Below are 26841 nucleotides of genomic sequence, written 5' to 3'. Positions count from 1 at the left end.
TTAAATTATATTAACCAATTGATTATATTTTCTCATGAAAATTTAGCTTTTACAATTTATTATCTATTTATAAAAAATATTCTGTTATTAATATGTGATAATTTATGAAAACGATATTTGTTGTGTTACATATTAGAGTTAAAAAGGGTTACTTAATAATTGAAAAAAAACATGTTAGAGTTAAAAAGAGTTAAACGAAGGTTCTTGTTAAAAAACATATTCATAATTAAATATTTATAATTTTATTTTTAATATCATTATAATTTTTTTTATAAAATATTATATGATAATATAGTCATGAGTGTTTTTAGTATTTTCGGACTAACTTATAAGTTAAGTTATCCAAACACTTAAAAACTTATAAGTGGTTGTATCCAAACACTTCTAATAACTTATAAGTCCTAGCCAACTTATAATTTTTAATCCACTTCTTTACTTTAAGCAATAAGTCACTTTTTTTAAGCTCATCCAAACGGCCCCTTTATCCCCTTTAATGCATTTGATTAAGCAATAAAGAAACATCTCTGTACTGGATTATTTGGACGAACTCCCCATTTCTAGTTCACTCTGCTCGGAAAAAGAAAGGTCACTTCCAGTTCACTTCAGCTTCCTTTCAAATTGATATATGCGTTCTTTACATACACTAAAGTGCTTCACTGTGTACTTAATTGTTAAGTTTACTCAGCTGGGCTTAATCATTTTATTGTTTTAGTTGGGTCATTGAAATGTTGTTTATGTCATACCCATTTGGCGAATTTATATATTTGCATGTTTTTTGATGTATTTGTTTTCTGGGGGTTGTTTTGATTTTGGGTGTTCAATGAATTATTTTCATAATCTCTGTTTTAGTGTTAGTAGCTGTCTTGTATGTTTATCTACTTATGTTTGTACATTCATTGAGGATTTTGATTTCTTTTTGTGGTCTAGTTTATTATGTGAGGTAAATTTTATGTAGAATGGAAGTAAGGAACAATATGATTCGAGATCAATGAATTTAAAGCCTGACTTTAAGGTTGTTTTTCTTGCTAGTTACCCCTGATTATTGTGTGAAATGTGCAATTCTGTAGGCTGGCATTGCCACCCATGTGAAATCGGAAGTAATTCTTTTTAATGGCTTCTAGAGCATTATTGAGAAAGAAAAGGGATCTCTTTCGTTCCTTGGGCGGCCCGATATGCCTGATTCGGGGTTCTTCTCAGGTGTGTGATTCATGGGGTTTAAGTTCGGCTATAATCCATTCTTACGGAGATAGTGATACTAAAAATTATCGAAGTTTATCTTCTTTAGCCAAAGAGGAAATCTTGATTTTTTCAGCAAGAAGCTTTCTCAGACATGATACTTTTGCCAGTTCAACTTTGAATTCTGGGATTGCAGTATCGTGGCTAAAACTCCCTTCAGGAGCTCCAAGTGTATTCCAATTAAACCATCGTTTTTCCAGTGCTGTAACTGGCAAAGTTGAGGCAGATAGTGGCACTGAAAATAAAGCCGTTGAACTAAAAAAGGAAGCTTCTGCAGAGGATTGTGATGAAGCAGTTGAAGGTCTTAGCACAGCGAAAGCAAAAGCAAAAGCAAAGCAGCTGCAAGAATCCAAAAAGGATAATCTATCTGTTCTCGAAAAAGTAGGGTCTTTGATATTGAGAATTGGTCCTGCTCTGAGGGTTGTTGCTTCTATGAACAGGTTGAAAATTTGTTCACTGCTGTGTCATGTATGTGTAACCCATTATACTCTCAGTTTCTGGGAATGACACCATTTTCTTGCTTTTCTAGGGAGGACTGGGCTAAGAAAATCCATCACTGGAAGGATGAGTTTAAATCTACTCTGCAACACTACTGGTTGGGTACAAAACTTCTTTGGGTTGAAGTCAGGATAAGTTTAAGATTGTTGTTGAAATTAGCTAGTGGAAAGAGTCTTTCCAGAAGGCAGAGACAACAATTGACACGCACCACAGCTGATATTTTTAGGCTAGTTCCATTTGCTGTGTTTTTTATTGTTCCGTTTATGGAGTTTTTGTTGCCAGTGGCTTTGAAACTGTTTCCTGGTATGCTGCCATCTACGTTCCAGGACAAGATGAAAGAGCAGGTAAATGCTAAAAGTAAATATCATATTTCTCTATCTTTGTCTCCCTGTTAGTAGTTGAAATTAGCATGTTCTTTCGAATTTGCAATCACTAGGAAGCCTTAAAAAAAAAGCTACATGCGAGGATAGAATATGCAAAGTTTCTTCAGGATACAGTGAAAGAAATGGCTAAGGAAGTTCAGAACTCAAGAAGTGGTGAAGCAAAGAGAACGGCGAAAGATCTTGATGAATTCATGAACAATGTGAGGAAGTTTTCAATGTCATTTTGTCTATTAGTCTAAAATCTCTGTTTTTACTAGATTATGGGGAACTCTATTGCGTTCAGCTTTTTTTTTGTTTTATCATGTCCTTTTAATGTTTTCTTCTCTCTTGTGAGTGTCATGTTCTTTAATTTCTAATTTAACAGGTCAGAAAGGGCACCCGAGTGTCCAATGATGAAATATTAGGCTTTGCCAAGTTGTTTAATGATGAGCTCACACTGGATAACATCAGCAGGTTGTGCATCTATACTTGCAAAATCTGCAATATACTAGTTGATGTTTACAGTTTTTTTATTCTACTGTAATCAGCTAGTATCATTGGTTTTAAGTTGATATGTTGTCGTTATGTTGTCCCTCAACTTTTATATTCCTACACAACCAGAGTCGTACCTGTGGCCAGAGCTGTATCTGACCTGATTAAAGAAAAAGAGTCAAAGAAAAAGAAGGCAAAATGCAGAAGTAGAAGCTATTGTGGACTTCTAATTATTGTTCGAGTCTACCTCTCTCCGACCTTCCAGATTGAAGCCCCAATTCCATAATTTTTTCATGCAACAAAGATGAATTATAGAATTTTAATCCTAATTTAATATGGTAAACTCTGTCCTGCCTCTGTACTCGACTTCTTTCTTCATCTCAACTGAAGTTGTTCTGATTATAGCAAGTCTGTGGTTGAATATTTGACTCTGTTTGAGACTCGCCAAACTATGAAGAAATAATATTATTGATTGTATCGGAGGTAGTGGGTGTTTGGAAGTACATTATTAAATTTTTCATGAATATTGACAATCATTTAACATTTACTAATTGTAGTATCTTTATGTACATCTTTGTTATCTACGAACATATATGTGAAAACCTCTATAAACTGATTCACTCTAAAGTAATGCAGACCTTGAGTACTAAATATGTGCAACTGTTTTACCTTTCTCTAATGCAGACCTCGATTACTAAATATGTGCAAATACATGGGTATTAGTACATATGGTACAGATGGCTATCTGCGTTATATGCTTCGGAAGAGTCTTCAAAAGTAAGTTAAATGTTCTCATTTTTATAGATATTGTTTAATAACTTAATAACTGTGTGATTTCTTTTATGAGGGAAGCTGTATTACTCAATTTTGTATGTAATTGTGTCCCTATGTATTGAGACAAGACGCACTTCCCGGGAATTGGTGCTGGAAATACTTGAAATATTTACAAGTAGTTTTTCAATCCATAAATGCACTTACAAAAAGTATAAGAAAATTATATCCAAACTAGAATTGAGCCTGTGTTTCTGTCAAAAAAAAAAAAGAAGAAGAATTGAGCCTGTGTTTACCAATTGAAGGAGGGAGGGAGTTTTGATGGCAATCTACAAATGTGTGCATGTCTATAAAGCTGTAAATAAATCATGTGACCCTATATTTCGCCAAATTAGCTCAACAAAGTTCATGTCTTATGATGCAGGTGGTGTCACAAGTAGTTGAAACTCTCTGTTTCAGTTATTCCTTTATCCCATGGAAAATAAAGGAAGAACCCTTGATAACATCTTAAGAGAATTAACAACCTAAAAAACCTTGAGATGCATTCACGCTCATTGACAAATTTACACTATTATTATTCATTGACAAATAGGTTTATGACAAGTCAACAACTGTTTCCGGTAATAGAAAGCTAAAAAACCCTTAAGAAAGATTGCTGACTATTGAAAGCCAAGAAACCTGTAAACAGACAAGTTCCTAGTTCCTACTCCAAGAACTCTAGAATACCTAAAATGTCATTAATTATATAAAGCAGGAAAGGGTTCTGTTTTAATAATTTTTATTTATGAATGATATTCTGTTTTAGTATCTCTCTATAATATGTCCAAATGTTTAATCTTGTATCATATTTCCTTCTCTTCAACTATAACCTCGAAATATCTGTCTTCATTCAACATACACTTGCAGCTTGCATACATAACTGATGATTTAAACTGATTGTGGAATGAGAATTTTCAGTCCTAAATATCATAAAATAAGTAATTAACATCAATTTGCATTTCTTTTAGAGTTCAGACCTATTATCAAAAAAAAAATATTTGCAGTAATATCTGTCATGCATTTCAGAAACTGTGTTCTAGCACTACTGCCTGTTTAATAGAAAATTTTCCTTGATGTACTGCAAAAATTCCCATTCTATACAATAAGAATATATATAAATTTAAACAATAATAGAGAAAGGGTTATTTGTCAAACTGTCCACTGAAAATTATTTGCCGTTGTGGAACATTTTTTTGATCTGAATGAGTGTTTGGCAGGATTAAGAGTGATGACAAGATGATACAAGCAGAGGGTGTGGATTCCCTTTCCGAGGAGGAGCTCAGGCAGGCTTGTAGAGACAGGGGCTTACTAGGTTTGCTTTCAGTGGAAGAAATGCGTGAACAGGTTTGAGCTTTATTGGCATATACCTGGAGACAAATGCTTTCAATGTTCAAAATATTGGTGATTAAATACATTTTTGGTGTTTGGATGAGATATTATATATTTTGTCATATGCACTTTAGTCCAAATATCAGCTTTGCTCTGTGGGGGAGTGTAAGTATATGATAGAATCCAATCAGCAGCCCTTTAACACCATTTTAGGGGAGCTGGTAACTTAACATATATATAACCTGCTTGTGAAAAGACAAGCGACCCTTAGGTAAAGACTGGATTTCTCTCCTTCCTCTGGCAAGTTTGTATATTTGATAGGTGTCTTCAATAGATTCTAAGCATGCACTTTGTGTCAATTACATGTGCCTCACGTAAAGTTCAAAAGCTAATTTTCATTCTTATTTAATTATTAACACTAGTTCAGTGAAATCAGCTTTATAAACATATTTTTGAAAATAATGTTGTTTGGATACTTGTTTTGTTTGCAAAAAAAAGGTTGTCCTCCAAGTTGACAAAGTTTCATTATGAGAATTCCGATTTACTTGCAACTGCTTTCTGTAGCCCCAAAACACAATTTACTGCAGTATTGTCCTTCCGATGGTGCCTTCCAAGTTTTGTTTGAAACTTTAAAAACATGTGTTTGTCTTTAAGGGATTTATTTTTACTATATTATTGGTTTCGAGCTAAAATTTACGAGCTTGTGGATTATTAACTTTCACAAAAGTAATATTTGTGGTCCTCATAATTTGGTTGGTGAGAAAGACAATACAATTTATGATTAGGGCACTGCCCCCAATTAAAGGAAAGATATTTGGTTCTAGTTTGAATCGCAAACATTCAGATGGATTTCAGCATCCATCCCAAGATAATCGAACATGCGATTCTCTTCTCTTCCTGCTTAGTTGGTTTCCTTACAAAATACAAGTGAATATAAGTTAAATGGGTGATGGGACTTTAAGATGTGTAGAATTCTCAACCTTGATATAAACAACTCATATCATGTGCCATATTTTAACGCACTGACTGAGGGCACTATATATGTTTCTCCTAGGAGTAGTATAAATTTTACAGGATACGGTTGCTAGAATTATTCATTGTGCACACCCTTTTGATACACCAAGATTTATTCATTGTGCACACCCTTTTCATATACCAATACATCTCGTGAAGGGATTCTTGTCAATGTGTTTTTCAATGTGTCATCAAGTAGGTTGTGTGTATTGGTAATTTTTGTTCTTGCTGTGCAGCTGCGTGATTGGCTAGACTTATCCCTGAACCATGCAGTACCATCTTCCTTGTTAATACTTTCCAGGTAAGTTTCTATGTTTAACTTTGTTTAGTTGATTGTTACTTTTTTTGGGGACTTCACAGTTGAATATTGAATTACTGTAATTTTCTACGGTATGATACTACCTGCAGAGCATTTAGTGTGTCTGGTAAAGTAAAACCAGAAGAAGCTGTTCAAGCCACATTGTCGTCGCTGCCAGATGAAGTGGTGGACACTGTTAGCATTACATCTTTGTCATCCGAAGATTCTGTTTCAGAAAGGAGAAGGAAATTAGATTTCTTAAAAATGCAAGAAGAAATAATTAAGGTTAGTTGTATAGTATAATCTCAATATTGATTTCAGCTAAAATTTCACTGTTTTTTTTCAATAATATTAGATGATAGTGAATTCCATTATGGAATAGGAGGAAGAAGAGAAAGAGGAGGAGCAGGCAAGAAAGAAGGAATCTCTTGAGAAGGACGTAGCTCTGCAAGAAATGATCATTTCAACAGAAAAAGAAGCAATTGAACTGGCTAAAGAAAAGATATTTGATAAGCAAGAGCAGCTTTCTGAGCTCAGTCGTGCCTTGGCTATTTTAGCATCAGCATCTGTGAGGACTGGGCTTAATTGTTTTAATTATGTTTTAGTGCTGCAAGTATAAGCTAAAATGTTGCTATACCTTTTGGCCTGTCTTTGCTGATCATGATTACAGTCAGTGAGCAGGGAACGACAAGAGTTTCTGAGACTTGTCAACAAGGAGGTAATTGACACATTTATATAAACACTAAAAAAAACATAATTTGTTGCCTGCAAAGAATTAGTGTTTGTGCTTTTGGTGAGTAGGATGCCAATTGAGTTTTAAGCCTGAGTGATATCTCTTGAATGAATAATTGGATATGCAGTGTGGGGGAAGACATGCTTGCTGGTATCTTGTAAATTCTTTGTGATCAAAGCACTCGTCGCTATACATATTATTTGTGGGCTTCGAAAAGAATATAGGGACACTTAATAGCTTGCTGTCAGCACTTCAATATAAACATACTATAATTTCAGTACTGTACTCGTTGAAATATTTAAGGAGTTGATTAATTTTATCATTTAAAACTTAGAGTATTGTGCATTCTAAAGTTCTTGAAAAACATGCCAACACACATTATAGTGGTCAAGAAATGGATCTTATAGTCTGACGTTAAACTATCCCGTGCATGTTGTATATATCTCTAGTAATAGTAAATTATGTGATCTTTTTTTATGATTTAGTAATACAGTATATGAAAGTTTTGAAAGAGCGTGTATACAGGAATTTGATATTTAGAAAATAGAAGGTTCTAAAAAAGAAACTTGTAGAAAAACAATTTTTATTTCCGGTAATAATAACTATAGTAGAGATCTGTCATAACCAGCCTTTTCACTTTTCATTATGAAGCAAAAAATTATTGGAGCATCATGTGACAAACTGACTATTAGAAAGCGCCATATCAGTAAGTAGTCATCTTTTCTACTTTCCTAGTCTGATCATCAGTTTGTATTATGACATTTCTGCAGATAAAGTTATACAATAGCATGGTTGAGAAAGAAGGTACTGAAACTGAAGAAGCCACCAAGAAGGCTTACAGATCTGCTAGAGAAAAGAGCAATGACACTGAGGAAAAAACTGTAGATGACAAAGTATCTTCAGCACTTATAAATAGGGTGGGAACATCTTTTTCTTTGTTCTTTTTTGTCAATCTTCAGTTGCTATGGTTTCAAGCATTTAATTCCTCACGTATGTGAATGTGTACTTGAATTGGTACTCAAGTTTCCTGAAATTCAATGTTTCAGGTTGATGCTATGCTCCAGAAGCTTGAAAAGGAGATTGATGATGTTGATGCTAAGATCGGTGATCGTTGGCGATTACTTGATAGGTCTGTGTAGATCTTTAAGGATATGGTGACAAATATTAGTTGCATATGTGTGATTTCTTGCAAAGTTTACCAACTCTGACTTTTTGCAGAAGATTGTCTCTGTCATGACTTATATATTACATTATTTTATGAACATAAGATAAATAGAAAGAACAATGTGGAGAGTATTGTATTATGTTCATTTAATGCATCATAGTAGATAAGATGGGCGAAATAATGATGAAGTCATAAAACATATTTATGTTTATATGTCATACAGGGATTATGATGGCAAAGTGTCTCCAGAGGAGGTAGCTTCTGCAGCAATGTACCTTAAGGACACATTGGACAAGGATGGTATCCAAGAACTAATAAGCAACCTTTCCAAAGATGCTGGTAAGTACATGAGCATTTTAAATTTGAAGTAGCATAAAACACCACATGAAAAGCAAGGTTCAACTAATGATTACATTAGGGTTTTTACCAGAGAGGGTATGTAGTTAATAACTTGAAATATGGTGTGTTAGTTTTTTTGTCTTTCAACTGGAACTTTACTGCTTAAACAATGCAAACTACAAAGTGGTCAAAATTTTTGTTTTTATTAGCAACCAAAGCTGCAACGCTTTAATTTGCTTCAATAATAAGAACAGAGAGTGGCTAAACATATCTACTCAGGACAGGCCCGTGCAAACATATATACTTTTAGACCATTGCAAATGAAATCATATTATTGTAGTCCTGATAGTTAACATGAACTTGTGGTTATTTTAATCGGATTAAATCTGTTCACCGCTTGATTTCATAACATACTGATTTTAATTATTATAAATGTTGTTTATATGTTTTTTAACAGACGGAAAGATTCGTGTCGAAGACATATTGAAACTGGCCAGTGAGTCTAAAGAAGAAGAAGAAGAAGATTAAACAGGTTTGAAGCAGAAAAAGCTTAGCAGATGCCTTTTGTACATGTAAACCACCGACTCAAACAACTAGTGTGATTTCCTTATCGAGATAGGAAAATGAAGTTATCCACTTGAAACTTAAAAGCATATGTGTATTTGTTACTGCTGTTCATAGAAGAGTTTTTTGCCCCTATAGAAGGAGATTTTTTGTATAACAGTAGCTCCTAAAGGCTTCCCAGTTTGTAATGACAGATGAGCACATACCATACCAGGAACAATTTTGAACATTTGATTTTGATTCGGGGACAATCAGACAAAATATTATTATCCGTTTTAAAGGTTTTGTTAGAGCATTCCAACTGGCTACTAAAACAAATTTTTAAATTTAAATATAAAAAGATGTGAAAATATATTGCTCCAATTCCTAGTGATTATTTTAAAAATTTAGTCTTCTCTCGTTTTTGTTTTAAAGAGTATTCAGATGCTTTTAACTTATTATTATTTAATATAATATTTTCTTCCCTCTCATTATATTCAGAGATAATTTACGAGCCCATTGAAGATGCTCTAGATTCCCATGAAATAAACCATTAAACATAGTTTGCTTATACAAAAAATATATGGTAAGCAAATTTAAAAAAAAAAAGGCTACCTTTTCATAGTATTATTAATTTTTAGATAAAATATATCTTCATATTAATAGAGAATAATTTAGATTATTAAAAAGCTAACTATAAATATTGGCATATATATTAAGAAAAAAAGTATTCTCATATAATTATAGTTGTCGCCCAAAATTATTTCCTTTGTTGTTGGATGCATAGTTGTGTGTGTCGGTAAGTATTCATAGTATTTGTTTTTTTTTTTATCTTTCATATATGTTACTTAACTTTAACACATATTATGTATTTATAAATATGATACAAATTAGCATATTTCAACATACAATTAATAAATTGTATATTGAGTAAAATTTAGGAAAATATTGTAAGAGAGAATGATCAATTATTGTTGAATAACTTAGATGATTAAATATACACGTCACTTCATAGATTTCAGTAATTGTATACTAATATTGATAAATTAATCAAAAATATTAATGGGTGTCCTTATGCATCAACTGATCACAATGTTGCTGCATCCTGGACAACACCCATGTTCTTAACTCCTTAACTTGTTACAATCACCAGAAAGGGACTAAAACCAAATATTGAAATTCCATCAATGATATTATACTTCTCAACAGATAGAGACCTACATCATTGAATTGTATGATGTTTATACATGGGTATTAACCAACTCCATCTCTACTAAGATGTTATTTCCGGAGCAATTTGAAATATTGTTTCTCTTCTGGTGGTACACATGGAACATACAATTTTACGACATTTTCCTGCAAATTAAAAAAAAATGTTCTGAAAATACCAGTTCTCGGCTACACTCTTAGAAGTAAATATCCATCATCCCTACAATCAAATTTTCCATCATCACAGCCTCAACTTCCCTGCAGATTTGCCTCTCCGAACTCATTTTACCTACATTGCATTAAGGTTGTACCAGAGTCAATAAACTGAACCGATTAATAGTTTCTTTTTTGACAAGGTGAACCAATTTTATACAATTAACTGATTTTGAGTGAAATTATCTTATGATGAGTTGAATAAAGAACCGACATTAGGGAGGCTTAGCTCAATTTATGCTACGTTTTCTAGCTGAAGGGTCAGAAACATAACTAAAATCCATAGACAAGAGAAGAATTGTACCGCTAGAGGAGGCAAAGGTTTTGTTAGCAGGTGTAGTGGACTTTGGAAGAGGGCAGGATGCATGATCCGAGAGAGGAAGAACAGGAATGTTCTGGCAATTGCAGATCTCAATCATGTAGCCATCTGGATCATGGAAGAACAGCTGATCTACCACCACGCCTCCTTCTGTCACCACTGCAGTCACGTATTCAATCCTCATTGCCTCCAATTGTCCAATTATAAGGTCCATGTTTGTGCACTGAAACGAAATATGATTATCTTTCGGATTAATTTTCTGCCCTTTATTTGTTTCTGCACTTTTCACTTCTAGCAAATGTATGCCAATTCCGTGGTTGAACAACCTACACAACCAAAATCCAATAAAGATACCATACACAAATTTCATTCGTTAAACAACCAACAATGTTACCTACCATGCACCTTCAAAGTCGAAGGACGATGGTCTCTTGACAAGCACAAATCCCAGAACATCCTCATAGAACTTAACCGACGTGGCCAGAGACTTGCAGACATAGGAAACATGATTCAGAGCCAACAAAGGCATCTCATGCTTCGACGATGACAATGTATCAGGCCTCTTGTCCATCTCTATGATCACTATTCGTCCGTCTTATCACGACAAGTGAGAGTACTTATAATGATCACAGATCAGAGATTATTTATAGGCAGACAGATCTGAGGACTTAAAGATGTGGGGAAGCTTCCAGCTCATTCCAACGTGAAACACAACCGAACTATCACTACTCAGGCTCTTCAATTTTCTGCTAGTCTTGATTTTTTTTTCTCCGCGTTTCAATTATGAAAATCAAGATCAATACTGGATGTTCACACACGCGGACACAAAGGGACTTGCTTTTTGATCATGTATCGCGATAAATAAGCACGTGTTTTAAATTTTTGAATGTTGTGATCATGCAATGATGGTTGGAAGACAGATGCTTCATGCTTATATAACATGAGCATTAGGTTGATCATGATTTGTGGGTGTGTAAACATATAAGATATCAAATATCATGTTATGGTAAAACAGAGAATAGCTGGTGTAAGATACTTTGGTTTATTATCTGAATAGAATAGACACTAGACAGTATTGACATTGTTGTTATTGCTTGTGCATTAATGCTGGTGCATCCAACTGGAAAGTGACTGGATACACCGAATAACTTATAGGTTGCATTTATTCGTTGCAATCGGCGTTATGAAAAATGGAAATACGAACTCAATCGGGGAAGACACGGTATAGGATTAATATAAAATTAATTGGATTATCAAAGGATTAATTAATTCAATAATCAGAGATTTAATCAGTCCAATGAATTACAAAATATGAATTAATCATGATTAATCATCGACTTTTAGAATGATGATTTTTTTCGTCACACTTTTAGAACAATGATTGAAATATATAAACATATAAATAATTTAGAAAGTTAATGTCTTGGTTCAGATGACTTTTAGATTATTGCACAATGTTTTAATATTTTTGGTGCTGTGTTTTGAACTCTCTTGACCAATTTCAGTCTATTTTGATGTCATACGTAAATTAAAAGAATGCAATAGCCTTAAAAATTAAGTGAAATGACGTATTAGACATAAAAATTAAGTGAAATAACATGTTATAAATTCTTAAGTATATTTCTTCCTTTTAATTTAACACAATGATCGGTCAAAATAAACTAAAATGCAAATGGAAAAGATTGAACACTTAAAGAGAAAAATATATGAAGGAATGTACTGTAAGGTTACCTAACATTTAGCATTTAGATAATAAAGTATCGTGATTTCTTTGACAATTAAACTCTGATTTACAACAACAACAACAACAACAACAAAAAAAAAAAAAAAAAAAAAAAGATGCTTTGATATATAAGTTGCAAAAGTGACTTGAAATGATTGATAACTAAAAGCATTTAAAGTTCAGACCAACCCTTTATCGTCTGGGCAAAAGTAAATTTTGATAGTGGTTCACATTAGTTCTCACTTCTCATCTAAGATCTTATTATTAGCCATACATTATTTGGTTCATTATAGGGTTAAAGAGCAAAACCTCTGTTTTAGCTACGGGAGCAAATAAGCTTAATTGTTTAATTGGTTTAAAGAGGAGCAAAGAGTAGGGCTGAAAATAGATTCGGACCATCCAATGTCTAGGTTTACATCCTGTCCGAATATATAATACATGTCTCATATTATCCGCTTTGAAAATGATCCAAATCTGGTGCAAAAATTAAACTCAAATAAAAAATGATCCCGCAACATTCATGCTCATATTATGTCTCATTATGATCCTACCCAAATATCCAAAGGAAAATGCTAGAGACCCCAAAAAATTGTCCCAAATAATTTTCCCAAATGATGTGTCCAAATCTGATTGGCTGAATTCACTCCCATAATAATGAGACCCCCCTGCAGATTCATCAATCATCCAATCATAACTAGCCATTTGTTTGCCACATCATTTGGTAAAGATTTTTGGGAATTTTTTTTGGGGTCTCTAGCATTGCCCATATCCAAATATGAGCACAACTATTCACAATGAAGCTATCAATAACCGACAGTACTAGTTATGTCTGTGTTGGAGAGGGAAGGGGGTTCAAGATAAAATTATGAGAGCAAAGCATGTCATATAAAAAATATATACTGCTGCAAGTTTGATATACAAAGAACAAACAAAACCATTCCGATCTATAGATATATGATTACTACAAAACAACCAGAGTACCGAGTCAAGCCAAAGTGCCGCAGCACCTGCTTTATATATATGTCGTGTAATCGTAATATACAACAATTTAAACTTCTGACATGAATTGTTCTTTCATGGTCAGCAATTGGAGCATATATAGACTATAGTCAAAATATGCAAAGGTACACGAAGACCACTGCTAAACAAACACTCTTGCTATTTGTTAAAGAAAAACAAACAAGAGTTTGTATCTTCATGTCATCGCTGTGAGCAAATTCGCATCCTTGTCCTTTCTGTGTCATAATCACCACTACTGCATATAATCTTCATAGAGATATTAGTTTCCTGTTCAACTGTGAGATATCTCCATGATCATGTTCATGGTCGTGAAATAAAAGTGTCAAGATACCAACTAGACACAGCACTGAACCTACAAGAAGCTTGTCATAGCGCTCCACCCAGTGAAATTTAAGTTGACTGGCACCATAGAATGAGAGAGCCACCAATGAGGTCATCACGGTGATAGTGCTGAAAATCCAATGTCATCAAGAAAGTCAGTTACTCCTAGATTTTGCAGTCTTAAGAACTGAAGCAAGGACAAATATTCACACGTTGACAATAAAGTGAATCTACAAACTTGAAGCCTTTAACACAGGAACATTAAACATATCTCACACTCAATCTAACAATCACTAGCCCTGACTTACAATGCCAATATTATTTGTCAGAAATACAATATGTGTTATCCAGGAGAAATAATCATGCGGTCAAACAACATAATAAATTTAATTAACAGTAATACCTAAAGAGAAGTACAATGATAGCAATCACCATCATAGAGTATGAGTTCCCAACAGCAAGAAACACTGGAAGAGTGGTTGCACAAGGAGATAGTGCAGGAACCAGAATAAGTCCTGCAACGGCCATTTTTTCCATGGGCTGGTTGTGGGTATGTCCGTGACTACCTTTTCCCATCAAGAACAATATAATATAACTACCCCCAAGAAAAACAAGTAAAAGAGAAGCAAGCTTGTGCACAGTTTCCTCCCCGGCAATGGTGTTACTTATGGTGACTGCAGTTATGCCAAGAAGCGAAGTAGACAGAACATGCAAAACTGCCCCAAATGCAGCTGAATAAAGAGAGGAGACACAAAATATATTATTGTGTGCCCCATAAATGTAGATTTATACATCTAAATATATAATCAAGTATTGTAGTAAAACATTCTTTAGAGCAGAACTTTGGCCAACTATACTTCTCAACTCAGTGATAGGTCATCGAGAGAATATCAGTTTAACTTGACGTTTCCATATTAGGATTGTACTCCCTCTTTCCCATTTTAATAGTCATCTTCACAAATTTCACATATATTAAAAAATATTAAATATGATGTCTTATTATTGTTGTCATCACTAAAATCGCATTAATTATACATGAATATAACCAAGTTTTCATTCATTTTGCTAGAATTTCATAGTTATTTGCTTAATAATTTTTGAAAGTTGTGTGAGTTAATGATAGTCAACATTGGAAATAGCATAAATGTTGCATTGAACAAAGAAGAAGACAAATATTATAGGACATTTTATTTTGACAAACAAGACTATTAAAATGGGAAGGAGGGAGTACTTATTTTCAGGATAAGTCTACAAGGGGATGAAGGTTGGAGTGCGAAGTTAAGTAACTGCTTAAAATGGAAGGCGGCATCAAAGTTGCAACATGCATGAAAATCAAAGTTACATAATTTCAAATTTTAACATGAAAAATAAATTTCCAAATATGGGCCACTGTTTCTGCTGTTGAGTACTAGCGCACCAAGATACAAAACAATAAACATCATTTTAAATCTGCTAAACTCTAACCACCCTAAGAGCATCACATGAAACATGCTGGTACTTATATTACTTGGTATGCAAATATAACTAATATTGAGAATTGAGACTGATTCGACTGGAGTATGGACATATTTGATATCTCATTATTGAAATTGAACTTTATTGGCATTTAGCTGACTGAAAGCATCAAGATGATAAAGGCTAAATATTTAACAATGCAACTATGCAAGTTGAGTAACAAGGAAAAAAAGGTCTCTTTTGACATATATACTTGTCCTAGTTCTCCCTTATCCATGCAATTGCAAAAAGACAAAAAAAACCATCTCGCAACCTAAATTGAGGCTATATAGTGATTATAAGTTACTTACATTAACAACATCCACCTTGCTTGATCAAAGCACAAAAAAAGTTAAGATCAAAAAGTAATAAGATCCCACTACTTTCTTTATCAACGAAATGTTAAAATCATGCTAAAATCGCTAAAACATATAAACATTTGGGAACAAGAACTATGATCACCACAAATCAAATAAAACAAACCTTTATGTACAAACCACATTGGATAACCTCAAAATATTAACATCACTAACTCGAATGGCTTGTTGCTAAACTTGAAAAGTCAATATCATTCATTGGGCAATCATAATCCTACAAAATACCACAATAAAAATGCCAAACAGATCGAATACTAGATCACATGATGTGGGTAGCAATAGATCTCCCATAAATTGTAAGTAATCAACCCCAAAACAACAAACAATTACATTAATACACATTCGCAGTATATTATGTAGGAGGGAGAGAGAGAGAGGGAGAGAGGGGGGGGGGGAGAGAGAGAGAGAGAGAGAGAGAGAGAGAGAGAGAGAGAGAGAGAGAGAGAGAGAGAGAGAGAGAGAGAGAGAGAGAGAGAGGACGTACTGACGAGGAGGGTACGAGAGAGAGTCCATTTCTGGGCACGGCCGACAATGGAGAAGGGAAGCCAATGGGTAGGTATGAATGAGTGTAAGAGTGAAACGGTGGCAATTCCTCCGATGGTCGACAAATCTCCGGCGCTCAACCCCCCTTCACTTTCCATCCCTCACCCCCTCTGTTTTCTTATTTTAGACACTAACAATCAAATTAATCTCAAACATTTGTTTTTACACTTTTCGGTCTTCAAAAATTGAATGAACAAATATATGGAAATGAAAATTAATTAAATAATGATATATGATTTGTAAAATCATAATTTTTGTGATGTTTTAATTACAGAAGATCTAGTCTCTTGTGAAAAGCCGTCTTAACTTACTCATGAAAAAACAAAACAAATAAATTTAAAAAAAAATAACGTTTAATATTTTACATTAAATTAAATATTTAATAAACAAAGACTGATAATTTATAAATTAGTATATTTTTAAGTAACTGAATTAGACAATAGATTAACTAGAAAATGATAAATTAATATTTTTTTTTTGATGTTGTCAGAAGTAAATTTTATCTTGAAATTTCCGGAACTTTCTCAAAAAGAAAAAATCTTTAACAACGACAAGAAAATGAATTATTTTGTAAGAAATAAGTAGATTATTTTTAAATACATTAAATAAACTAAAATTCATAAAATAATAAAAGATGTTGAAAGAGCTCAACCCAGGATCATTTTTATACAACTTCATCCACTATGTAAGTCACAAAGAGAGACCTTATTTCTCGATCCACTATCATTCTTTTACAACTCCAATGTTGAGATATGACTAACATTTTTATATAACTCTATCTAATACTGCGAGTCACATCACAAAGTAAGACCCTAGTCTATTTCTCAATCCTTCATGGATCGAGATATGAATAACAGAGTGCCGGATCCATTTGTCCTGGATATTTCTCATGCATCAAATTGTCAAATAGCCTTGAAGATGCTCTTAAACCTAATCAAGATATGAGTTTGATTATTTTTATGACTTTAATATGTTTTCTACTACGGATTTATAGAATTGAAAACTTAGAAAAATGTGAATATGTATACGATACAATACAACATGCTTCCTCCAGAATCCAGATATAGAAAATTAGAAACTAAGCTCCACAAGGTCCAGTTGCTGCCTGACACTGCCCAGCCCTTGTCAAAATCACCAAAAAATTATAACATTTTGTAGTTTCTGTTAATGGTTGGAGAAGGGTCCCGGGTACTTGACGGGCTTAAATGTAAAGGATAAAGGATCCACTACACAATAAATCCATATTTACAACGGGATACATTTCAACCTACATAAGCCCGATAAACCTTCTCTTGGCAGTCCAAACTTCATAAATCTACTAAACCATTAAAACATCATAATACACGACCAAAAGTGAAACTTGTTCCCCAAGAGCCAGCAGAACTGTCTTAATACAGTCAATACATTGTACACCAGGCTCTCTAATATAATTGGTCTAGAACTACATGATCCAAACTAAATAAGCAAAACTCGGAAAAGCTAATGACCAGATTATCTATACCACTGAACTCAGTGATCTCAATAATTTCTAACTCATTTTCACATAGCATTTCCTCTCAAGTTAAGTCGGTAAAAATCTCTATGGAATTTCTAACCACCACAGTTAGGTTTTGGTGCTTAAAAACGCCAGGAACGGAAGTAGTACCGCACAAATAAAGGAAGAAACATATCTTCTGCATGAAACCTAGCCGGCTTCTAAGCACACTATAATTTTCTGGACTTCCATTATTGTGCAAAGAGCAGTGTCTCAAATCAATATTGTCTTTCCCATCCATTTTATAATAATGAAATTTCAAAGCCCAACGGCATAGTTACAAACTCCGGTAGTCTATCACAGTGACTTCATCTTCTGGTGCATCGAGGTCATCATAACTGCAATATTTTTTAAACAAAAGTTATGAGAATATGACAAATACATAATAAAAACATCCACTTCATGACTAACTCTATTTTTCTTATTCCATGTGCTGTTGTAATTCTAATCTATAAGCTTTCAAGGTTCATGAGTACTCAATTAGTAATTGTAGCAATGAAATTTTCTAAGGATTACCATCCCCATTTCTCACAAAAGAAAGTTAAACCAGATAATAGAACTTGCCTTCGTAAGCGCCTTGGGTCCTGCCGGAATTGTGGAGGTAGAGCAATTATTGGAGCTGGTCCACCTAGGTGGGAACCAGGCCTCCCATTTCTACCGCCGCCTTCAAAAGGGGAAGGCCCACCCTGCTCCCTCATCATTTGCATTGCAATTTCTGGAGGAGCAGGAACAAATGGCCCTAAAGGACTGCAATCATACCAAACACATATCCTTGATTAAAATACATTTTTATAACAAACACAAGAGAAAGTAGATAGAGAAGGGATACTCCAAAATACTATCTTACCCAGCACCAGGCACAGGCATCAAAACTGGAGGAGGGGCCATATCCGAAGGGAAAGAAGAAACAGGCATCCCTTGTCCATTAAAACCATCAAACATTGATTCATCAAGATTGCTCCCAGCTTGAGCATCATTGTTCGCCTGGAAATCCACTGAATGTGGATTATCACCTCTATCATATCTTTCACTGCCGTTAGTACGATTGTCTCGTTCTCTTCGGCCCCGCTCATCTTTCATGTAACTCTCTGGGCCAAGCCTCCTCTTCTGAGGTTTCTCCTTCTACAATAATTATGAACTTAATATGGTAAACATGCCAATAGAAAACACTAATAATAAGAATAACAACATTAATATAGTCGGCCTGATATAAGGATATATAAAACTAAATAGCTATAGGCGCTTTCATTCGGATGACAATCAGAAGTATATATTACTGCATAGAGAGTATAAAAATTCAACCGCCTGTGCTGATCAGTACTGCAAGGATAAAAAGATCTGGTTGATTTTATTACACCATTCAATTTAACAATATTTAAAGGTATAGAGATGTCAAAAGTTACTAAGAGGGTTTATATAGGAGCTCACTCTCTAACAATATTCAAAGGTATAGAGATGTCAAAAACACAAGGACAAGGGAAAGAAACGCAAAATAATGATAGAATCTGTTAAATATTTTAGATTTATAGGGTATTTGTTCCAAAATTACACTCTTTTCGAAGCAGCTACTTAATTATCAGCTCTATGAGCTATGGCCAAGGATTAGTTGCATACAAATAGAAATCAATCTTATGAAAATTTGTTTTCTTCTAAAGAGTTTCTTATAGTCATGAACATTAAGGGGTCGTTTGGTTCAAATTGTGGTATCGGGTTGGAATCAGGAATTGGGTTAAGTTGGTATGGGGTTGAGGTATCATTTCTGATATCATGTGTTTGGTTGAGTGCTGGAATGTATATGTTTGATTTAAAATATGTTTACATTATTAATTTTAATAATTTTAAAATATTAAGTTAATTATTAATTTATTATATTTTTAATTCAATGAATTATATTTGTATTAAATTTTACATTAAATTGTTACAATTGAAATGAAAATAGTGTAAACAAATTTCATTCCTCATACCCCTCCCTCATACCCACCTCCCCCCTTGGGTATGAGAAACCTATACCTTGGGGGTTTGAGGAATGGGTTTGAAATTATTTTTTTCCCAACCAAACACGGGGTATGGGGTTGGAATGATCTAAACCGATTCCTCATTCCAGAATTGCTCGAAACAAACGACAAAGGGTTTCTTATAAAACTACCTTCCAAATTGGGTTTCTTATCCAGTTTCCACTTAGGATTGCAAATGAAACACGAGAGATCTATCTACCACATTATATAAGAAAGCAGCACCAACAAGAATCTATCGATGCCCTGCCGTTACTATCACCATCAAAAAAACAAATTATGTGCTCCATAAAGCACAAAAGACATTCAATTCGCTTGGTCGAAACCAGAGTTATGAGTGTAAGTCCAGCTCATCATATTTCCAAAACCCGTGCAATATGCTATTACCAACAACACATAAAATATAAACATGAGCAAAAAAAAAATTACTATATATAATTAAGTTGTTTACACGGTAGGATTTTGTAAATAACACTCAAGTCTGGTATGTGATGGCTACACAGGAAGGTGAATGCTTATGTTGTGTACAATGCCAGCAACTGAACGCGCATCTGTAAGCATCTGAGACCAAGTAGGTTATCAGGATTCCTGACGTTCAGGAGAAAGCATAATACAGACACTGTGCTTGCCATTGCTTCAAGCCCATGGCTACCTATGTTAAAGCCTCTATCATGTTAAGTTAAGAGCATAAAGTTAAGGAAGTTGGGCATTACAAACACACTTACTTCTCCTTTAGGGGGTTTATATCCTTATAATCATTGAAGGTAGATGCAAGGCAGAAACACATCTCTTTCCTATTTGTTTGGCTCAATATGTCTAATCCCTTGACCATCAACAGATGTGCGGTAAAAGGCTAAACCAACCTAACTGGGTTCAAAGACTCATTCTGAATTAAACATCTGGCACATCTTACCAACTTTGAAACCTTATTGTTTCTCTCTTAGCACAATTACAAGTGGATGTGACTCTACAATTGGGCCATCTGCTTCATATGATCGTCCAAAGATGTAACAACATACTTATCTGAACAACCACTTCCGTATATGTTCGTGTCGTGTTTGCACGTGTAGGAGCACACATTTATGCGTGAATTTAACCATAGACAAAGAAGTGGTGATGAGGCTTAAAAAGTACCAGGGCCCCAGGGATATATCCTGAATGGAGCAAGTGGCAGGCCTTTACCAACTCTAAAACCCTCATGTTCCTTTCTTAATAGGGAGTTATGGATGGGTTGTGACTCGAACACTATGCAGTTTGTTAAAACTAGTCGTTTGGATCTGTACTACTTCTGTGTATGTCATAATTAACTAGAAATCCGAAATTAATACATAACAGAAACTATGTAACTCGGACTCTCTTAATTTTACCTTGAAGTACCTATGCCGGACACTTGACACTCGGACATGGACACTTATATTAGACCAAAAACATGTAAAATTTTCAGAATATTACCGAGCCCGACACATGGACACATATCCATATCAGACACTTCTAGCCAACTCCAAGTAACATAAAACAGAATTGACAGACTGTGGCCCAGCAAAAAGAACTGAGCACTAGGGGGCAGCATAAATTTATTGGGTGTTTGGCTACATGAGCTTCTGCTTTTAATGACTCGTTTGGGTACCGAAGCTCAATAAACTATCTTTGAGCTTTTGTCACAGATGTTAAAAGCTATCTTCTCTAGCTTTTGATCACAGTTTCTTACCTTGTTCTTATACAACTCAGCCAATTTTTGTTTACAGTGCCTGAGTCGGTATTTCAATATTTATTTTTTATATTTGGATTTTGTGATTCAATATTAAGCTTGTATTTCTTATATTTGGATTTTGTGATTCAAATACAATATATTAAGCTTGTATCTTTTTTTTAGAGGATTAAACTTGTATTTAAACATGTTGATTTTATTTTTAAAAAAATAAAAACTTTAAATTACAGATTTAAATTACCAAACACTCAACTGACCTAGAAGCGAATTACCCAAACACTTAAATAACTCCAAATTCACTTATCACTTACAATCCACTTCTTCGCTTTAAGCAAAAAGTAACTTCTTTTGGACTAAGCCAAACGGCCCCTTAATATATTGAATAAGGGTCTGCAAGTAAATGTAGCTTATATAACTTCAACTTAAGTTCAAAAAAATATGTTGGGGGGTATATCACATCAACAAAAACAGCAAGCTAGAGCAACTACATAGGTTTGGATCGCAAAACTACAAACGTAAATGGAAGCAACTTTTCCTACACTGAGTAATGGAACATACCAGTACAGTTGGTTGCATAACAGGTATCCCACCAGGCGCATTTTCATCACTGCAATTTTGAAAAATTTTATCAACAAAGCTTTTCAATTAGTATATAACCGGAAGAGATATCATTGTAAGGCTGAACTCACCCCATGTAGTTCTGAAAAAACAGATCTTCCCGCACTTTTGAAGTTACTTCCAACAGGAGTTCCGGGTGTTTCAGCTTCAGGTGCTTATGTACAAACTCGGCTGCATGAAAAAGTTTTGTGCATCCCTTCGCCCCACAGCCATACTTCCACCCATACTTCTCATCCCTAATTTTACGAACATATGGATCCAGCGATTCACCAGCAGCAGTATCAATCTTTTCCTTTGCAGTCATTACTTCCAAGGGATCCTGGCCATTCAATCTCTCTTTCCAGAATGAATCTAATTTCTTTTCCCACTCGTCCCCATTGCCAATTGCATCAGAATTTTTCCCATCAGCTCTCACATGACGGAGACCTTTCGGTTCACTAGTTTCAATCAGGCCATAGTAATCTACTCCATGAATACGCCACAGGTAAGTAACAAGAGTATCCAGTAATTCAATTCCCTCGAGGCCTTTGACTGAGGATGAACCTCGTATGATAATAACTGGGCCAGAAGAACTACCATGAGACTTGTCTCTGCTTGTCCTTTCATTGTCAGTCCTACATAAGATGTTATCCTCAACTCCTTTTTCCAGATCAAGTTTTCTCACAAGTGCCTGTGCTTGTTCAATATCAATTATTACTCGTCTAGGTTCTGAACTAACAGGATGAGCTTTAGGAAAATCTGTTTCTTTAGTCAAACCCCTTTCATGTCGTTTCATTTTGCCACCTACATCTACTTCATTTTCAGAATTGGTATCAGCTGTTTGTCCTGCTTTGCTTGCAGAAGCATCGATACCGGGACCTCTGTATCAACAGTCCAGAGTGATCTTATTAGTATTGACTTTCAGAATATAGTAATCCTTCTGCAACATGTATAGAAAATATATATATATATGTACATATCATACATATCAACAGTTCCACTTTGCAGCTCCAGCAAAAAATCTTTGGCAATCTTTCGTGCATGCTCGTTCCTCCTATAATCAGAGACAATAAAAGAAAATCGTTAACCAAAGAACAAATGAAGACACAGGATAAGCTCAACAGCCAAAGCACCAAATGGAGCTTCACACTTCTATACATATACGTCTGCACAAACCTGTCTATGACAGCAAGCAAATTGGTAGGGTGGTATTTGTCTTTCAACCTACAAAATTAGAGACTCCACCATAAATGCTTGACATAATATTCAAAACTAGTGGGAGAGAGTAAGGTTGAAAAATGAGCATTACCATTCTTCATGTTTATGGGCATTGAAATAAGCACGCTTCTGTGTTGTTATATATTCAGACTTGTACTCTTGATATCTACAAATACAAGGATTCAATCATAAAAAAACTGCCCTAGCAAAAAACATATAGTGCACGCGAATCTGCAGCCCAGCAGATGCATGTTTAAGACATTCGAACAACTCTTACTACCAAAACTTTAAATTTTAATACCTGCGCTCAGCTTCAGCGGGTAATATATCATCTTCAAGTTCCTGGATGAACTGCTTATATGACATTAATCCTTCTCTGCAGAATTAATTTGCTGTCTTAGATTTTTGGTTCAATATATATCTCTCCATGATTTCCTTAAATATGGGTCGCGAGAGAGGAGCATGGAGACGGGAGAAGGCTAAACTTTTTGATAAAAAAATTTATAAAAAAATTGTAATCGAAGGCTTACCTTTGACTTCTACCTGTATTGGCAGCACCTGTATAACCACCCCGGCCTGAACCCCAGCCTTCAAATGTGTAATTAACAATAGTGAGTAAAAACAAAACAAGGCAATTAATATGTGCTGCCATGCTACAAAGCGGCTTCAAGCATTGCTTTAAAATAATTTACATATACATACATATATGTGTGTGTGTGCGCGCACGCGCCATTGGCTCAAATGAGAAATAAAAAATCCGAGAACACATGTAAATAATTGCATAACCATTTTCTCTTATTATCTGTCCTTCACTGAATTCTACTCTATAAATACGAGAAACTTTATCAAACAAACATGCAACTTAATAGTATGGATAGTTTTAGGACCAAAGGGATTATCAGGTCCAAAACACGCAATGTCAAATTACAATTTCATAGCAAGCATAGGTCCTAAATCTGTACAGAAATGGAAGCAAAAATTTGCAGAAGGGCATCCCCCAAACAGGCACAAGGAGACTTAGCTGGACATGTACAACTACTTCGCAAGAACACGGTCCCACTCAGTCCAACTAAATGAACATCGTGTTCTTTATCAGACTCATTATGTACCAAAACTGTATCCTTTTAACTGGCTACCAACAATCATGGCAATAGAGCCAAAGTCATCAAATAAACATCGGGTAAATCCTACCACAATTGTTAGAAATGTGCAACTGTAAAGTCGGCAAAATCTAGTACCTAATTCTGCTGCATATATTCTATTACAAATACAAGTCACTCTATTTGTAGCTAAAAAAGGAATTCAAGCACTGCCCTGTAGTATATACTTGAACACAAACTAGAACTCGGAATAGATTGAATGGCTTTATGTTGGGAGCTAGATATAGGGCGACATGACATCCAGCAATATCCTTGCAGAGACAGATGCGCAGATAAATACACAATTCCAATCGAGCAAAATATCACAAGATTCCCACTTCTTACAAATATAAAGAATCCAATACTCCCTGTGAAACTATACAGGGAATGCTAGTAGCTTAGATGTGCATAACACAGGACATTAATAACTGTAATCTTATCTACTGGCTGTTGAAAATTACATCCTGATTATGACTCCTGAAAATAGCATGTTGCAAAGGAAGTAGGAAAATACCAGATGGACCACTTTCATATCCACCAGATGAACGTCCACCATGCCGGCCATGAGGCCTTTCATCAGGATAACCAGACCTACCACCCATTTCCCGATCATTCCCGTTTAGATGCTGATTATATCCAAATCTGCAAACCATATATATTCTTTTATTATGATGATATCAAACAGGATTATCCCGCTATAAGCTAAACTATGGATTTATCCAACATTTAACAACTGCATACAAAGCAAGATCCTAAAATAAGTAGAATGAAAGCAACACCAAGCGAGTAAGTACAATCTTATAAATGAGAGAATGTATATCAGCGTAAAAAGGTATGTATGTATGAAGTAATAAAAAAGAACGTAAATTTTCTCATTACTACTTCAAATAATAATTAGTACATTCACAAGTATCCCACTCAGCGCCACGGAAACACCACTTTAAGGGAATAACAATCCAATATGAACTTTCTAGCTGTACACCAAAGAACACCACATTTCATGGAAAAGTCAATATCTTCTCCTCATCATAATAGATACCTTCTGGTGTCGAAAGTTATATATTATATTAAAAAAATGACGAGATTTTGCAATCCCCACCCACGATATGTCAACAAAACAGCACCAGCTTTCTCCTGATTCTAATATCATACTATTAAAAACTCTAGATTCCAAAGAACATTTCGAAATCATATTCCCAAAACTTTATGAAAATATTAAATGTCAAATAGTTTATAAATACTGCTTTCCACATTATTAAAAAAAAAACACAATTAACACATTTCCTGCGCTTCCTCTTCCCGAAACAAACACAGTAATCAGCTCATCCAAAAGTCAGTTAATCACACAAATGCATATACACACATACACAAACACACACACATATATATTTACAGACTGACCTTCTATCGCCCCCTCCGTAACCACCTCGCCCAGGCGGACTCCCTCTCCGGCCATCATACCCCTCATCTCTCCTCATCCTCTTATACCCCTGCCCCGGCGGCGACCTCCTCGGCGGCGGCGAGTAATTCCTCCGGTCCCGATACACACTCGGCGGCGGACTCCCAGGACTCGCTCGCCGCTTATTATACTCCCTCTCTCGCCCCAAATTACCACTCCGGTCATTATACTCTCTCCTCACCGCTCGATCCACGGTCTCCGCGTTGTCTCTCCTCTCTCTTGAATCTCGGTCGCGGCGTCGCATCGGCGGCGGCGGAGGCGACGGCGATGCGGGACGCTCGTCGGGGGGCGGCTTCTCTTTGGAGTCCTCACGACGTTCGAGAGGCTCGACGGCCATGGTTGCTAGGGTTGAGATAATTAAGATTGGGGATTTTGTGAAAAAAGCCCTAGAAATATATAGATACAGATGTTATTGATGGATACACGTACAGTACTTTGAATATATATCATGTATAAATGAGAGGGGTGTGTGGGGATATGGAGTGTGCTTATTCGGATTGGGAGATGAGTATTATTGCTATTTGCTACCGATTCTTTAATTTTCTTTGCAAGATAGTTATTGAAAGTTTGTGAGTTTATTTTTCATAGGTTGTGTTATAATTCGAGTCAAATCGATTATATTGATTGAAATTTATGTTTGTTATATTTTTGAGAGAAAACTGTATTTTGTGTAGTTTTACTTTAACCTGTTTAGCAGTTGTAATATTGCACTTCTAAATTTTGCACTTCTTATGTTTTTATTTTTGGTATATCATCGTCAAAAAAAGTTAACATCCTAAAAAAAAGGAAGCATAAAAGGTAGTCATGTAATTTCCTCCTTCTATATCTCTAACTAAAGAAAAAGCACGCATCATTTTCAAACATTTTCGAATGATTATAGCGCAGAGGAACTGCACTCTATGATCCCCAATTGCTACATATATGTTGTTTGGAAGATCAACTGAGCGACAATGACTGAGAGGAGACTATATCCTCGTGAAGAAAACGATGCATTCTTTTTATGTTTGCAGTTGTGCACAGTTATATAAAATCAAAATGTAGTTGTTACTATTATATAACATGTTATTATATTCAACGTTTTATAAATGGAATGTAATATTTTAATATGGTAACCGATGATGTGACATTTGCTACAA

The 26841-nt window shown here is 34.9% G+C and overlaps 4 protein-coding genes across 4 annotated transcripts; 1 reads left to right on the top strand and 3 right to left on the bottom strand.

Moving 5' to 3' along the window:
- The first annotated feature begins 479 nt into the window (after positions 1 to 479).
- LOC108204295 (uncharacterized) lies at positions 480 to 9125 on the top strand. Its single transcript, XM_064079867.1, has 15 exons — positions 480 to 585; positions 1068 to 1676; positions 1766 to 2078; positions 2171 to 2317; positions 2482 to 2570; positions 3273 to 3365; positions 4616 to 4742; positions 5978 to 6042; positions 6150 to 6324; positions 6422 to 6607; positions 6710 to 6757; positions 7543 to 7689; positions 7819 to 7901; positions 8161 to 8276; positions 8734 to 9125. Exons 2-15 carry the CDS (start codon positions 1111 to 1113, stop codon positions 8802 to 8804), a joined length of 2226 nt encoding a protein of 741 aa, XP_063935937.1. The 5' UTR covers positions 480 to 585; positions 1068 to 1110; the 3' UTR covers positions 8805 to 9125.
- A 710-nt stretch (positions 9126 to 9835) lies between these two features.
- LOC108195162 (glyoxylase I 4) lies at positions 9836 to 11227 on the bottom strand. The gene is made up of 3 exons (XM_017362117.2): positions 10959 to 11227; positions 10546 to 10886; positions 9836 to 10317 (listed from the first exon to the last, which is right to left on the bottom strand). Exons 1-3 carry the CDS (start codon positions 11129 to 11131, stop codon positions 10226 to 10228), a joined length of 606 nt encoding a protein of 201 aa, XP_017217606.1. The 5' UTR covers positions 11132 to 11227; the 3' UTR covers positions 9836 to 10225.
- A 1972-nt stretch (positions 11228 to 13199) lies between these two features.
- On the bottom strand, positions 13200 to 16194 carry LOC108210720 (uncharacterized). Its single transcript, XM_017382113.2, has 3 exons — positions 15980 to 16194; positions 14028 to 14355; positions 13200 to 13753 (listed from the first exon to the last, which is right to left on the bottom strand). The coding sequence occupies exons 1-3, from the start codon at positions 16134 to 16136 to the stop codon at positions 13552 to 13554; spliced, it is 687 nt and encodes a 228-aa protein (XP_017237602.1). The 5' UTR covers positions 16137 to 16194; the 3' UTR covers positions 13200 to 13551.
- A 1052-nt stretch (positions 16195 to 17246) lies between these two features.
- LOC108204703 (serrate RNA effector molecule) lies at positions 17247 to 26160 on the bottom strand. The gene is made up of 12 exons (XM_017374267.2): positions 25648 to 26160; positions 24761 to 24888; positions 23638 to 23695; positions 23409 to 23483; positions 23199 to 23273; positions 23066 to 23113; positions 22875 to 22943; positions 21982 to 22770; positions 21851 to 21899; positions 18420 to 18694; positions 18137 to 18319; positions 17247 to 17910 (listed from the first exon to the last, which is right to left on the bottom strand). Exons 1-12 carry the CDS (start codon positions 26040 to 26042, stop codon positions 17850 to 17852), a joined length of 2205 nt encoding a protein of 734 aa, XP_017229756.1. The 5' UTR covers positions 26043 to 26160; the 3' UTR covers positions 17247 to 17849.
- Between the last annotated feature and the right edge of the window lie 681 nt (positions 26161 to 26841).

This window comes from Daucus carota, chromosome 1 (genome assembly GCF_001625215.2).
Source record: "Daucus carota subsp. sativus chromosome 1, DH1 v3.0, whole genome shotgun sequence".
Classification (NCBI taxonomy): domain Eukaryota; kingdom Viridiplantae; phylum Streptophyta; class Magnoliopsida; order Apiales; family Apiaceae; genus Daucus; species Daucus carota.
The sequence above is the reverse complement of the archived record's forward strand: the minus strand, read 5'-3'. Positions and strand labels throughout refer to the sequence as shown.

Coding starts and splice junctions, on each gene's coding strand:
- LOC108210720 (XM_017382113.2), bottom strand. CDS start 16,136: ATGGAAAGTGAAGGGGGGTTGAGCGCCGGAGATTTGTCGACCATCGGA. Junction 14,356..15,979: donor CTCTCGTACCCTCCTCGTCA/GTACGTCCTCTC, acceptor CTCTTTATTCAG/CTGCATTTGGGGCAGTTTTG. Junction 13,754..14,027: donor ATCATTGTACTTCTCTTTAG/GTATTACTGTTA, acceptor TTGGATTTTCAG/CACTATCACCGTGATGACCT.
- LOC108204295 (XM_064079867.1), top strand. CDS start 1,111: ATGGCTTCTAGAGCATTATTGAGAAAGAAAAGGGATCTCTTTCGTTCC. Junction 2,571..3,272: donor ACACTGGATAACATCAGCAG/GTTGTGCATCTA, acceptor TCTCTAATGCAG/ACCTCGATTACTAAATATGT. Junction 6,608..6,709: donor CTATTTTAGCATCAGCATCT/GTGAGGACTGGG, acceptor TCATGATTACAG/TCAGTGAGCAGGGAACGACA.
- LOC108204703 (XM_017374267.2), bottom strand. CDS start 26,042: ATGGCCGTCGAGCCTCTCGAACGTCGTGAGGACTCCAAAGAGAAGCCG. Junction 23,696..24,760: donor ATATGAAAGTGGTCCATCTG/GTATTTTCCTAC, acceptor ACACATTTGAAG/GCTGGGGTTCAGGCCGGGGT. Junction 22,944..23,065: donor TTGCTTGCTGTCATAGACAG/GTTTGTGCAGAC, acceptor CTCTGATTATAG/GAGGAACGAGCATGCACGAA.
- LOC108195162 (XM_017362117.2), bottom strand. CDS start 11,131: ATGGACAAGAGGCCTGATACATTGTCATCGTCGAAGCATGAGATGCCT. Junction 10,887..10,958: donor TTCGACTTTGAAGGTGCATG/GTAGGTAACATT, acceptor TTGGTTGTGTAG/GTTGTTCAACCACGGAATTG. Junction 10,318..10,545: donor AACCTTTGCCTCCTCTAGCG/GTACAATTCTTC, acceptor AATGCAATGTAG/GTAAAATGAGTTCGGAGAGG.